The sequence below is a fragment of the Mirounga leonina genome, unplaced genomic scaffold (genome assembly GCF_011800145.1).
Source record: "Mirounga leonina isolate KUSES-001 unplaced genomic scaffold, KU_Mleo_1.0 Mir_94, whole genome shotgun sequence".
NCBI classification, from domain to species: Eukaryota; Metazoa; Chordata; class Mammalia; order Carnivora; family Phocidae; genus Mirounga; species Mirounga leonina.
In genome coordinates this window covers 37,995,082-38,008,783 of record NW_023270855.1, presented here as the reverse complement: position 1 = coordinate 38,008,783, position 13,702 = coordinate 37,995,082, and the positions used below count along the sequence as shown (strand labels likewise).

The following is a 13,702-nucleotide window of genomic DNA, read 5'->3' as shown; positions in this document are numbered from 1 at the left end:
AACGATAGCATCCATCTTCATGGGCTGGTGCCGGAAACTACAGATAATGTATGCAAAGCAGCTAGCTTCGTGCCTGGCACTTTATTAGTGTTTAAAGAGTAGAAACTGTAGTTATGTAAAGCACTTAGCACTCGGTTTGTGGTAACTATCCCCCAAAACAGCAAGTGGTCTTGATTATGGGGTTATTACTGTCTGAAGACCTGGACACCTGCCCAGTGTCACAGGGCCAGGTGGCCGCACAGCCCGGCTAAGAAGCCAGGTCTCAGGCTCCTTCATTCCCCCTTGCGTCCGCCTCCGAGGGGCAGTCCTGCAGGGCGGGGAGTGTTCTATCCATGTTCTCTGAGGAGAGGAGCTCCGGGGTGGAGCAGCTGTGCCCACTCAGCAGCCCAGCCCCCTCGCTCCCTTTCAAAGGGAGAAAAATAGATCTCATGACAAATGGATGCAGGGAAGAGAAAGGCAGCTGCCTGCTGCCCCCTCAGGCCTCCCCTGGGCCCCTTCCCCCACCATGGTCCCCCGCAGGACGCTGGGCTTGGAGAAGCTGAGGCTGGCGGTGAGGGGTGGATGGTGAGCCCTCCTGCCAGCCTGCCTACCCTTCGGACCCCTGGAGTCCGCCTGTGAACTGGGAAGGGGGTGGATATCCGGGGCTAGAAATTCCCCCTGCACACATATCCCTACATACATCCTTGACACCTGGCAGCTGGTGGCAGGGACCTGCCTTCCTGGGGACATGCAGAGGGTCAGCCCAGGGAGGGGGAGGCCCTTTGCTATCCAGGGCCAAGAGGCTGGGGGCCTCGGGTGTTGGTGTGATAATGATGGTGGTAGAGTAGGTAAGGGCCAGGAGACTGGAGGGAGGGAGAGGGGCAGGGGCCTGGGCTAGAAGTGTGAGTGAGGGCGTGCTGGAGATTGAGGAGCAAGACCTCTGCAGGCATCAGACAGACCTGGGTTCGAATTCTCACTTGATATTTACTGGCTGTGTACCCTTGAGCCAGCGACTGGACTGTTTTGAGCCTCTGTGGCCTCATCTATGCAATGGGCATATCAGGGAGTTTCCATTTGAGACCCGAATGATAAGGAGCCAGGCTGTGTTTCAGGGGAGGGGGCAGGAAGACGGAACAGCAAGTGCAGAGGCTCCTAAGCAGGAAGGAACCCGGCTGCTCAGGGAACTGAAAGGGGTCACTGTGGCTGGGGCAGAGGAGTGAGGGGAGGGCAGTGGCCAAGGAGGTCAGGGAGGTAATGGGAGCAGCTTGGGTGGGTCAGCCCCAGGAGAGGCGTCTGGGCTTACTGGAAAGGGAGTGACAAGATCTGCTTTAGTCCTTGGGGCAGAGGGGCTGTGGGGCCAGATCAGAGGAAGGAAAGCAGGTGGGTGCAGATCCTGGGGAGGGTGATGGGGATAGGATGGGGGCAGTGGTGGAGAGAAGAGAAGAGACAACTTCAGGACAGAACTGAGAGTGGTACCCCGTGGGGAGGAAGCATCCTACCCTCCCCACACCTCCACAGCGTCTGGCCCCGCTAGGAGATGAGGTGGCATTTGCTTGGGGAACACCAGGAGGCCTGCTTCACATGTGTTTGAGTGGCTCTAGAGCCTGATGAGGCTGGGGAGGCAGGGGGGGCCCACAGGCAGGCCTGGAGTTGGGGGGCCTGGGCCGAAAGCGGAGACCCGAGAGTCAAGAGGTAGCAGGCAAGCCTGGGCTGGGGAGGACGGGGTTCGGTGGGTGTTTGGTAGGGAAGTTTGAGAGGCCCTGGACACAGGGCTGGGATGGTTGTCCCTCGAAGGTCCCTGCCAAGGTGTCCAGGAGGGCAGGCTTGTGGTGGCTGAGCCACTGTTTTCACAACAGCGCCGGAAGCTTTGGGTCATGTCACCGGCTTGTTGGGTAAACAGGCACAGCAGAGCGGCTGGATCAGCTGTCTGCTTGATGTGGGGCCAGGGCGGGGGGTGGGGGGAGATAAGAGGATTGCAGGGGCTTCCAGTACTGGGGCTGGAGAAAGCTTTGGGTTCTCCATTGTTAAGACAGGGAGACTGAGGCCCTGAGAGAGATGGCAGCCAGCCCAGGGCCGGCCGGGGGTCTCGAGCTGCCTTTGCCCAGCCTGGTCTCTTCCCAGAGCAGCATTCCAGAGCAGGGCACTGCAGGGTGGGAGGCTTGAGAGAGCCCCTTTACCCACTGATCCAAGGAAGTTTGGGGGTACCTGTGGTGACAGGATGACTGGAAATGGGCAGTGGGGCAGGTGGGGAGAGGGCCAGTTAAGAGGATGGCGGTGGCGATAAGGATGACGGTCTTGCACTCAGCCCAGCCTCCTAGGCAGGGCAAGATCATTCCCTTTTACAGCCGAGGACGCCAGAGCACCTTGGCCAAGCTCGCAGGGCACCGAAGGCAGATCGGGTCTGAACTAGACCTGTCCAGCCCACACCCAGACCCCCACTCCTAGGTTCCCGTGTTCACTGCCTGCCGTGGGATGGCACACCCCGGCAGTGCCTCTCTCCCAGCTTCTCCCCGTCCCTAGAGTGGGGAGGTGTGATCTGGGTCCTGCTCACCTTGTGGGGACGGGCGGCAAAAGCCTTCGGTGGCCATCTCACTTTTCCCAAGCAAAGATTGTCAACCATGGGGACAACCACGGGTACAGAGGGACAGGGTGGAGGAGCAGACTTGGGGCTGCCCTCTGTGGAGGCTGGCGGAGAAGCCATTCCCATGCCCAAGCACACACCTTTGCCCTCACCCCACAGGAGGCAGGTGGCCAGTTCCAGGTTTAGAACTGGAGGGTCCCGCGCTGCCTCCCCCTGGGGCTGCCCCATCGGCTTTGTGGTTTTGGGTGAATTGCTCCATCTCTCTTTGTTACGTTCTGCCCAGTGAGTCTGGAGCTCAATGGAGGTCATGTGTGGGGTGCCTGGCATGGCTGTCCTACCCAAAACAGGTGTACGCCCTCCCCTTCTCCGGCGTACCAGGCCTGTGACCGCCACTTTTGACCCCTAGCCTTGTCCTTGGCCTCCGCGGTCCCCTCAGACAGGTGGGTGGGGAGGCCTGGCCAGCTATGTGCCTGACTGGCCCACTCCTTCCCGTGTGCACTTTGGACTTTGCTCTGGGCCAGGAAGGACTCTCTCTGCCTCCCTCAGCGGGGACACCCAGCCGGCCCGACACGGGCTGCCCTTCCCTCCTTAGCCATTACCCCCAAGGGCTGTGCTAGAAAAAGCTCCATCTGGACCTCCCTGGTACCAGCGCCTAGTCAGATGCGTGTGGGTCCTTCCAGGCTCGTGTGCTTATGCCCGCGTCGGCCTGGAGCATCTCTGCCCGTGTGTACCTTGTGCTCGTGGTGTGCCGTGTGCAGCTGGAGCTCCCTGTGGTGGGGAATGCGTGAGGGTGTCAGAGTCCTGCGTGGCCTGCGTGGGCCTGAATGTCTGTCAACGTGGGGGGGGGGGGCAGTGTTTCTTAATGTGTGTCACTGAGTCATCGTGCCTGTGGTTACGACCGTGCGCGCGCGTCCAGCTGCGAGCAGGGTTCCCCATGTGTGACTGTGTTTGGGCTGGTGGGTATGCCCGTGTGTGCACACATGTGTGTTATTCTGGGAGAGGCCCCCATGTACCCCCCACCCCAGCTTCTCACAGAGGCCCCCTTGTCCTCAGTCCTACCACGAAGGGGCCTTCGTTCCTCCCTCGGGGGTACCTGGAGCCCTCCCTGTGGCTGACCCCGGGGCTTCCCCAGTCCTAGGACTAGCTGAGTGACTCAAGGCCTGGGCCTGGTGTGGACTCTGCCCCCAAGAGGGCCTGTCCTCCCTGCGCCCCCTACCGCGTGCTGGCAGGAGTGAGTGTGAGCCCGTGACAGCTGGTCCCAAGTCCTGCCCTCGGACTCTTCCAGCCCCTCAGGCCAGGTGGGCCAGCTGCACCCCTGCATGCCTGTCAGATTGAAGCCCATCCTGATCCCCACTGCACCCCAGCTCCTCTCGCTCCCTGCCTTGTACTTACTGCCTGAGCAGCACTCACATCACTCTCTAGGTACACGTTTATGTGACTGTCCCCCACCGAGCTGTGAGTCCCATGGCCCCGTGCATCTTGTCACTGGTGCCTGCCGGCGGGGCCTTCGGAACTTACGGCCCCCCAGCCCATCGTGTGCGGAGTTATGTCGCCATCAGTGCGTGTTTTCCTCGGAAGAGGGCCCGAGTCCTTCACTGGTTCTCAGGGTGTCGCCCCCCCTCTTGTGAGTGCAAAGGCTTCATTCGCGCTGCCCAGGCCTCACCTGTGATTCCCACTGGATCCCAGTGGGCTGGGCCAGCCCAGCAGTAGGATTTTTGAATGTCTCCTCAGGGCATTCAGATGTGTGGCCAGGGCTGAGAAGCCTGAGCAGGGGACAGAGACCGTGCCCAGAGAACAGACCCGGGTCCTCAGCATGAGCTTCCCAGCAACTGCACAGGGTACCTGGCGGGGGGGGGGTACATGAGGTGGGGGAGCAGTCGGCTTCCTGGAGGAGGGAGGAACGATTCCCCAGGGATGGCCTTTAGAACTGTCTGGAAGGATATATAGGAATTATGGAGAACATGCTGGCTGAGGGAATAGCATATGCAAAAAGAGGGGGCTTGAAAGAGACTGGAGTTCACAGAGCAGCCAGAGGTGAGGTCTGAGGTGGAGAGCAGGCCAGGGCCAGACTGAGGTCTGGGCTTTCTCCAAGGGCAGTGGGAGCCCTGGAGATTCCATGGGTTGGGGAGGGACCAGGAGTGGTAGCAACTGGGAGGGGTCACTGGGGAAAAGGAGGAGAGTTCACTGCAGTGGGTTGGTCTGTGTGGTATGAGGGCGGGGGCAAGAAGGAGCACCGCGAGGGGATGAGGGGCTAGTCCTGGGGAGGAGCAGGTGTCGGGAGCATCCCCTGCTCTGGGACTTGGCCATGACCTGAGACCGTAGTTGGGCCTCCTCCCAGGACAGGGCTGGGCATATGGAGGCTGGGGCACAGGCCCCAGTGGAAGGGCATTAGAAGGGCCTTGCTAGCCCTTCCCCTCCCCCACCTCCTGCTCTTCTTGCTGAGCCCATTTCCTGGGTTGTGAAACCCCTGTGGCCTCCTTGACTTGCTTCTGTCTGGGAAGGCCATCTGGGGAGGCCAGCCTCCCTGTCAAGCCAGGCCCCCTTGCCCTGTTGCAGCTCTGCCTGAGCCAGCCCGGCTCCCTCCTACTGATCACACTTCCTCTCGCTCTCCTTCCCTCCCACTCTCTGGGCCTCATGTGTCCACCCTCCTTCATTCATCCTTCAAGGCCCATGTGGGCTGGACGTTGAACTCCCCCCTGGTGATGCTGCCCTCACCAGCCAGCCTTGATAGGCAGCAGGTGGTGCCTTCCACGGGCAGGCGGCAAGGGCTGGCCCCAAGGTTGGGCAGGTATGTGTGAGGAAAGGTTGCATGGGAGGGGTGCATCTTCCACCCCCAAGGGTCTGTTCACGGAAGAGCAGACCCAGCAGGTGCCTCAGCTTTGCTGGCTGGCTTGCTTTGCTTGACCTCAGCCTGCGCCAGCAGACTTTCTAAGAGAGCCTCCCTCCACATTTGCACACACTCCCCGAGAGCCTGGCCAGGTCTGTCTTCTCAGGGCCCCACTTTGCTCCTCTGTCCCACCCTGTGGCCTGTGAGGCAGAATCCCATGCCAGGGAAGGGCTGGGGTCAAGGGGACCAGGTTGGATCTGGGGGCCTGGGGACTCTCACCGAAGGACCTTGCCCTTGGTTTCCACGTCCCTACGAAGAGGAGATGTGCATGTTAGTCTCTAAAGGCCCATCTCTTGGATACATTTTGACTTGTTGGGTTTTATTTTTCACCATTTATAAAACTATTATCAAACAAGTTACACGTGATTGCTGTAGAAAAATTGGGAAATACATTTCTGTTCCTGATGGCACCCCTCAGGCCACGTCTCCCACCCCACCCCCTTTGCTGGAACACACTCACGTGCATATATGTGGAGACGTGCAACATGCACACTTGTCCTCTGCGCCCTGGGAGCTCCAACCATCAGGGTCACTCTGGCCACCTCAAGGTTGGCCGTGTCCAACTTGCCCTGAGCTGGCCGGGAACAGGTTTCCATTGCCCTGGAGGAGGCGACCTGCCTGCTCTGGTCTGGCCCAGCACTACCTTTCCTTACCTCTGGGTGGCTCGTCAAGGGCGGGGAGGGGCGGGTGGGGGCAGAGTCTGTGGGCCCTCATGCCCTGGGACTGGAATCTAGAACAGCCAAGCCTTCCCCAGGTTTTAAGCAGTAGAGGCTGGCCCAGGGGGCCGGGACAGGAGGGAAGGGAGCAGTTCAGGGGTTAGTATCATCCTCGTACAGAGAAGGAGGAGGTCCTCAAGGTCAGGCCTAGGACCAGCCCACAGGGGTTGGGTGAACAGACTCTTCGTTGAGCACCAGGAGACCAGTGCCCTTACCCCTCTCCGTGGTTCCTCTGTCCTGTGTTTGTGTGTGTTGCTCCTGGCATGTCTCTCTGTCTCTACTTTTGCTCCCTCTTTCCCTTCATCAGTTCTTCCTGGCATGGCATACTGGAAAGAACATTGGCTGCAACATCAGGCAGGCCTGGATTCCAATCCTTCTACCACTTCCTGGCTGTGTGACCTTGGGCAAGTCACTTAGCCTCTCTGCACCTGTTTACTCATCAGTAAAATACCCACTTCCAGAACCAGCACGGGATGGAGTGAGCTAATGCCGTGATGAGGTTAATCTGGTATGTGTTGGCCTCAGGGAAGGATGATCCTTCTTGTAAGTGGGGGTGCTGAGACTCACCCCCAGATCCTCTGACTCTGGCTGGTCCTCCCTGCTTCGTAGAGCTGCCTCTGGAGAAGCAGAACGGTAGAGATCCAGAGCCCACTGATGGCTGGGAAAGGGCTGGCTGGCCTCAGCTGGTCCCCATGGAGGCCCGTGGGAGGTATGCCCTTGCCCCCTCCATGGCCCTGCAGAACAGCATGAGGCTGAGCCAGTGGCCTCCCTTTGGGGCCTGTGGGCCTGGGCCTATTTGCATGGGGGCTATAAATAATCGGCGCATCTTGCTTTTGTGCCGTTTCTTCACTCCCTGGTTTCCCCATCAGTGTTCAGACTCTGCGAGGTAGATGGGCAACGCAGGCTCCGCTGTGAAGGGGGGGCACTCGGTGCGCAGGGCCCGAGACCTCTCCCAGGGTCACGTGGTGATGGAAGAAGACGCCGGCGCGCGGTGTCTCTCTCCCTCCTGGGGTCTGGGCAGGGCAGTTGGGCAGAGGTTTAGTCTAGGAAGTTGGGGCTGGGTGACCTAACCCAAGGGTCACTGCCAAGTAGCCCCAGGGCAGCCCACGGAACACCTGGGTCCCCCTCCTCATGGCACTGTGGCCTGGCTGTACGGGTTTGGGGCCAGAGTTGGGGCTTGCCGTGGTTGTGGTTTCCTTCCAGTGGCTTCTAACTGAGTAGCAGCTGCTCTGCTCACCGAGAGCTGGAGGGCAGGTCTGACTGGCAGCCTGCGGGGCTGGGCTCTGCCTCCCATTCCCGGGGCTTCTCTGATTCCGTCTCCTCCATGCAGCCCCGGGGCGGTCCTCACAGACAGCTCTTGCTGGGCGACCTAGAGGTGGGAGGGGTCATGGAGTCCGAGGACCACCTGGACTGGGCCCCAGGGGGAGGCCTTGGGGAGGCAGCTTGACCACTTGGCCAAAATGACCAGGTCGTTTTGCCGCCTGGGCTACCCTGACCCCCTCTCTCCCAGGAGCTCAGGTCCCCTGCACATGACTATGGCTCCTTTTTCCCTGCCTGCCCCCTCAGCCCTCATCCTCTGAGACATTCAGAGAGCCCATTAGTGCTCCACCCGGGTCTCAAGATTATCCTGTTGGGAAGCACGAGGCCCAGCCATGTCTGCTGGGGTCAGGCCCTGGGATTGTGGATGCAAACTTGTGGCAGGTATGTGTTGTGCAATGGCCCTGCTGATCATTCTGGAACCCCCAGGGAGAACTCCGCACCTTGGAACCCCAGGCCCAGCAGGGTGGCAGGAGGGGCACGGTGTCCTTTTTGGCCTGAGAGTTTGGGACACTCACCCGGACTCCTACACCCAGCAGCCAGGCCCGTGCAGCTTGCCCTTGTCTTCCACGTTAGCTCAGTGCCCCCACGTGCCACTCACACGTCCTCGCAGGCCCACGCCCGCACACCTTCCTACACACCATCTCACGCACTCCACGTGCTCGAGCCCAGGGAGGAGCTAGCAGCCGCCCACAGCCCGCTGCTCCCCGCTGCCGACCAAGAGGTCATGGTAGCTGGCTTGGCTGGTCTTAGGCTGAAGGCTTTGGGACCTGGGCTCCCATGTGAGCTTACACACCCCCTGTCGCTCCCGCTGAGGCGGAGCCAGGCCTGGACACGGTGGGGTCTGCCTCGCCCGGCCCCTCCCCTCTCCTCTGGCTGCTGGCCGCGGAGGGCTGGTGGGGCCCCTGGGCTGGGCTGCAGGCTGAGGTCAGGGTTTCCTGTGAGCTCATCTAGGCAGGGAACAGCAGAGCCCGCTGTTCCTCCGGCTGCCTGTGGAGGAGCTGGGGGAGCCATCCCAGGGGCTGGGGGGCTGCTGCGTGGGCACATGTGTGTGTGGGGGGCTGGGGGTGCGTGTGTGAGACCACCGCCGTGCTGGCTTCTGCTCGGGAAGGAGTGAGCACACACCCGTGTGCGTGTGCGTTCATCCAACCACACTTACAGAGCGTCCTCGTGTGTGCACCCGTGGGCTTGCTCGTGTGACCATCCTCTGGGAAGGACAACCCAGAAGACCCTCGGGGTCGCCTCTAGTGAGCCTTGATCTGAGGAACAGCGGGGAATAGGGGAACATGGGGCTGACCTGTGCAGTCTAAAAAACAAAGTCAGTGTAAGTTCAACTTTAAAATAGTTTTATGTTTGGAAAAAATTAGTTTGAGAGTGCAGGCAATCTCTGTAGGTGAGAGGCACCTGTCCCCAAGGGGCTCAAGTTCAGAAGGTAAGTGATGTGGCTGGGCCCTTTCACTGCCCTGCTCCCTGAATAGAGTGGGTGCTTTGTTTTTTTGTTTGTTTGTTTTTGTTTTTTGTTTTTTTAAGATTTTATTTATTTGACAGAGAGAGACACAGCGAGAGAGGGAACACAAACAGGGGGAGTGGGAGAGGGAGAAGCAGGCTTCCCGCTGAGCAGGGAGCCCGATGTGGGGGCTCGATCCCAGGACCCTGGGATCATGACCCAACAAAGGCAGATGCTTAACGACTGAGCCACCCAGGCGCCCCTGGAGTGGGTGCTTTGTGAGTGGAATCTCGGCTTTAGGCTTTGGCTCAGCCTCGGGCTTTTGGTTTCTCATTCTGAAAAGTGGGGGTGGTCATCTTGGCCCTGTCGGTCTGCGTGAGTAGTTATGAGCAAACTTTGAACCCAAGAAGGGCTGCAAGGAGCAGGGTGCAGGGAGGTAGGGTTACTGTCCTGCCCGTCTTGGCCGGCACATGCTGGGTACCTGGGCCGGGGTAGTGCACCACAGTGGGGTATTAAGGGAGGCCTTAAATGACCCCCCAAATAAATGACCTGGAGTCACAGACTCCCACCTCCAGGGCCCAGGAAGGGTTTGGAGAGGAGTGAAAAGGGGGCCCCTGGCCTGGAGTAGACTGGTAGGTACTCAACAAAGGGGGCCGTACCAGCCAGCTTCTGCCCAGTGGGCTTGACGTCACATCCAGCAGTCTTACCAGGGATGCCACAGATCCAGACTTCTAGAAAACTTCTCAGGTTTCCCAATGGCAACTAGAACTAGTGTCTTGTCAGCACACCATGGGGGCCAAACTCAATGCGGTGAGAGCCCCTGGGGGCACCCGAGCACCTCCCAGGGCCGTCCCTCACTGCCCGGCCTCACGCCTTCTGTCTTGGCAGCCCCACTGCAGGCCCCTACATGGCACCGTTCCTGCGCATCGCCTTCACCTCCTATGAGTTGGGCTCCCTGCAGCCCACCGATGAGGCCAGCCAGCCCTTCTGTGCTGTGAAGATGAAAGAGGCGCTCAGCACAGGTAGGACTGGGAATTGGGGCCCAGTAAGAGGCCCTGGAGGGCCTGTGCTTTGTTCCTCTAGAACTTCTGAGGGATCCTTCTCTTCCTCATGCTCCTCTCCCTGCCCAGCCCTGCTATGGATGCAGGACCGTAGGTAGAGGCCACCGAGCGCCCATAGAGCCCCCAGCACTGGCTCCCTCCCCCCACTGGTGGTTTCACCCAACAATTTCCTCACGTCCATCTGTGTCGGACTCTGTGCTGGGCCCTGAGGACACTGCCATGCTCCAGGGCTGACTTGGCCCTGCCCTCATGGGGCTCACGTTCAGGTGGGCAGGTGTGGGAGCCAGACACTGAGTCCTGTGATAGGGAAGCCCAGAGCTGGGGTCAGGGAGGTCTTCCTGAAAGAGGTGAATATCTCCCACCATTCCTTCTGGCTTTTGCCCTCACCTGCTGAACCCCTGACTCATCCCTTAGGTCATAGCTGAGCTGTCCTTTCCTCCAGGAAGAATTCCCTGTCCCTTAGGCTGGGGCACACCAGCTGACCATGACCCAGACCAGGTCTAGAACCCTGGCCCTGCCTTCTTCAGTCTCATCCCAGCTGTGATTTAATGTTTACTTGAGGGATTAATGGGCTCGTGTCTCTGTCCTGGACTGGGCTCTCGGGGGACGGGCACTGGTTTTAACTTCTCTTTCTGCCGTGTTCCTCACCTCCAGTGCCGTGGCTGGCATGAGGGGCCTCGGTGTGTGTTCACTGAGTGAGTGCACGAGGGGAGGTGACAGCTAAGTGGGGCCAAAGGACGAGGGTCACAGGACCAGGGAGCAGCAGGACCTAGGTGGGACCTAGCGGGACATCCTAGAGGAGCTGCTGACAATTCCGTGTTCTGGAGTGTTAGCAATGACGTGAGGCTGGAGAGGTGAGCAGAGCGCAGCTGTGAAGACTGAGGAGTGGAAATAGCCTCAGGAGGGCCCTCGGGGGGTGGGGAGCCAGGCCCACTCTCCGGGCTGAAGGCTGTAGGGAGTCGGGGGAGGGTGGGACAGAGGGGCCCCAGCCAGACCTTTGCCTGGCCGTGTTGCAGAGCGCGGGAAGACGCTGGTGCAGAAGAAGCCCACCATGTACCCCGAGTGGAAGTCCACGTTCGACGCCCACATCTACGAGGGCCGTGTCATCCAGATCGTGCTGATGCGGGCAGCCGAAGAGCCGGTGTCCGAGGTGACGGTGGGCGTGTCGGTGCTGGCCGAGCGCTGCAAGAAGAACAATGGCAAGGCCGAGTTCTGGGTGAGGGCGCGTGGGCTGCAGCAGCGCACACATGTGTGTGGGGTGAGGGCGCGCGGGCCGCAGTGGCGCACGCACGTGTGCGGGCCCTGTCTGGCCGCCTGAGCGGCTGTGCAGCTGATACCAGCCCTGTGATTGATCGGTCCCAGCCCCTCTGAGCCTGTGTGCGAACCCGTAAGGGAAGCCAGGAAAAGACCCTACCTCAGGGTCAGTTGTTCAGGGGAAATGAGCCCCTGGATGCCAAGGGCTTACTGGAGTGCTGGGCACATGGTAGGTGCTGAAGAGAGCCACCCTTGCCACGGCGACTACTTTTTTCCCTTTTAGTTTCGTAGAAGCAGGATAGGCACATAGTAAGACATGGCAAAATGTACGTAGGGGGATTCCTGCCCCCCCCCCCGCCCCGCCCCAGGCGCCAGGCCCCTCTCAGAGGCACCCATTGTTGTGAGTTCTGTTTGGAACCTTCACCGATATTCCAGGTGCAGGCAGGAGGCAGCACAGTTCTGTGTCTTCGGCAGTGAGAAGGCGGGAGGAGGGGAAGGCCGAGGGCCACTACTCCCCTGGGGGAGCCTGGCCTCCACGCGCGCACGTGGCCCTGTGTCCCTCATGGCCACAGGATGTCCGCACTGCCAGGGCATCTCTTGCCCCCTGGGGTTACATGTGGGCTCCTGCAGCCAAGATGTCCCCAAGGGAAAAGATCCTAGACCCTCAGGGACTCTGGTCAGCCTCCAGGGAGGCATGAAGGGACCAGGCCAGGAGAGAAGTTGACCCAGGGCTGTACCAACCCTTGGCGGGTCAGGCAGAGATACTTGCTGTGCTGTCTGTCCACTCCACCGAGGAACAATGTCAGGCACCAGGCGTGGGTCCTGGGCGCGGTAAAGTTCCTGCCTTCAGAACTGTGTAAGGAGACTGGGCGTACAGAGCCCCCGCCACAGAGAGCACCGGCGTGGGGGTGTCAGCATGCATGTGTCTGTGTCTCTGCATCTGCAGGGGCTGGGGGGGGGGGCTCTATTCTAAGATCCTTGGGCAGCCAGGGGAGGGGGTGGGGAGTTTCCCTTCCCACTCTGTTCCTGGGCCATGTGGCCGGGCTGGGTGTGGGCTGGATCCTTTCACTTCCCCAAATGTAATAATACCCCTGGGGTGGGGGTGAGGGCAGGGCTCAAGGGCGGGGCCATGCCCACAGTGGGCAGATAGGTGTCTGGCTAGGCTGCCAGGACTCCCTTGGGCTTGGGGGACCAACCATGGGGGCGGGTTCTGAGTCCAGCTTGGCTGGAGCCCGCCCTCATTGATGCCCCCCTCCCCCAACCCTCACCCCTGCAGCTGGACCTGCAACCCCAGGCCAAGGTGTTGATGTCTGTGCAGTATTTCCTGGAAGATGTAGGTAAGACCCTCCCTGGGCTGGGGACGTAGGTTCAGAGGCTAGAGCCAGGGCGGAAGCTTAGAGAAGCAGTCCCTATCAACAGTCTACCTGGAGCCATCCTGGGAGGGACTCCAGGAATGTTGTCCTTCCCCGGGGGTTGGGACTGACCTCTCATGCCTCCATGGTCCCCAGATTGCAAACAGTCTATGCGCGGTGAAGACGAGGCCAAGTTCCCAACAATGAACCGCCGTGGAGCCATCAAACAGGCCAAAATCCACTACATCAAGAACCACGAGTTTATTGCCACCTTCTTCAGACAGCCCACCTTCTGTTCTGTGTGCAAAGACTTTGTTTGGTGAGGGCTGGCTGTGCCTGCTGAGGGTGGGGTGGGGGTAGGGAGGGCCCCATAGCCAGCCCTGACCCCGCCTGGGGATTTGTCTTTCAGGGGTCTCAACAAGCAAGGCTACAAATGCAGGCGTAAGTGTCTCCTCGGCCCGGTTTGCACGCCCACGTGCCCGCCAGCGCCCTGTGTCCCTGTGTTAGGACTGTGTGCCTGGATGGGGGCGCCCTGTGTGCTTGAGGGTGTGCGTGGAGATTCCCACGTCTGAGCGTCCATAGGAGAGCCACGTCCCGCGGGCGCACGGGCGGGCTTTGCTCTGCTCTCGGAAGCCAGTTCCCTGTGTCGCTTCCCTGCCCCTCACGTTTGGGAGCATTACCCTGGTAGCCTGAAATGGGCCTTGGTGTCGTATGTACACAGAAATCCGCCAGTGCCACCCGTCGTGGCTCTTTTCCCCCAGACAGGCTGTTCGACCTTTTCCAGTACACCCCTGGCTGCACACGTGCTTCTCTGGGGGTACGTGTGTGTCCAGGTACACACGTACACACCATGGCGGTGGCTCTGAATGTGGGCTCTGGAGCCAGATGGCCTGGGTTCGAATCCCAGTTCTGCTACTTCCTACCTGGAGGGCCTTAGGCAGAATGACTTAACCTCTCTGTGCCTCAGTAAAATAGGGATAGTAACCATTATGAAGATCAAATGGGATAAAACATATAAAGCTGCATTTTAGGTGACAGGCACATAGTAACAATTCTATACAGAGAGCCCACTGTCGTTATTATGCATCAGTACGTATGTCCCAGGGTC

At 60.0% G+C, this 13,702-nt stretch overlaps 1 protein-coding gene across 2 annotated transcripts in view; it reads left to right on the top strand.

Annotated features, from left to right (window-relative positions):
• PRKCD (protein kinase C delta) overlaps positions 1-13,702 on the top strand; it is a 28,173-nt gene that overhangs the window by 5,861 nt on the left and 8,610 nt on the right. For both annotated transcript variants that reach the window (XM_034996954.1, XM_034996953.1), the window contains exons 3-7: positions 9,816-9,949; positions 11,005-11,204; positions 12,519-12,579; positions 12,751-12,913; positions 13,004-13,035. In XM_034996954.1, coding sequence (XP_034852845.1) covers positions 9,835-9,949; positions 11,005-11,204; positions 12,519-12,579; positions 12,751-12,913; positions 13,004-13,035 — 571 coding nt within the window. In that variant the 5' untranslated portion in view covers positions 9,816-9,834. The remainder of the gene's footprint in view (positions 1-9,815; positions 9,950-11,004; positions 11,205-12,518; positions 12,580-12,750; positions 12,914-13,003; positions 13,036-13,702) is intronic.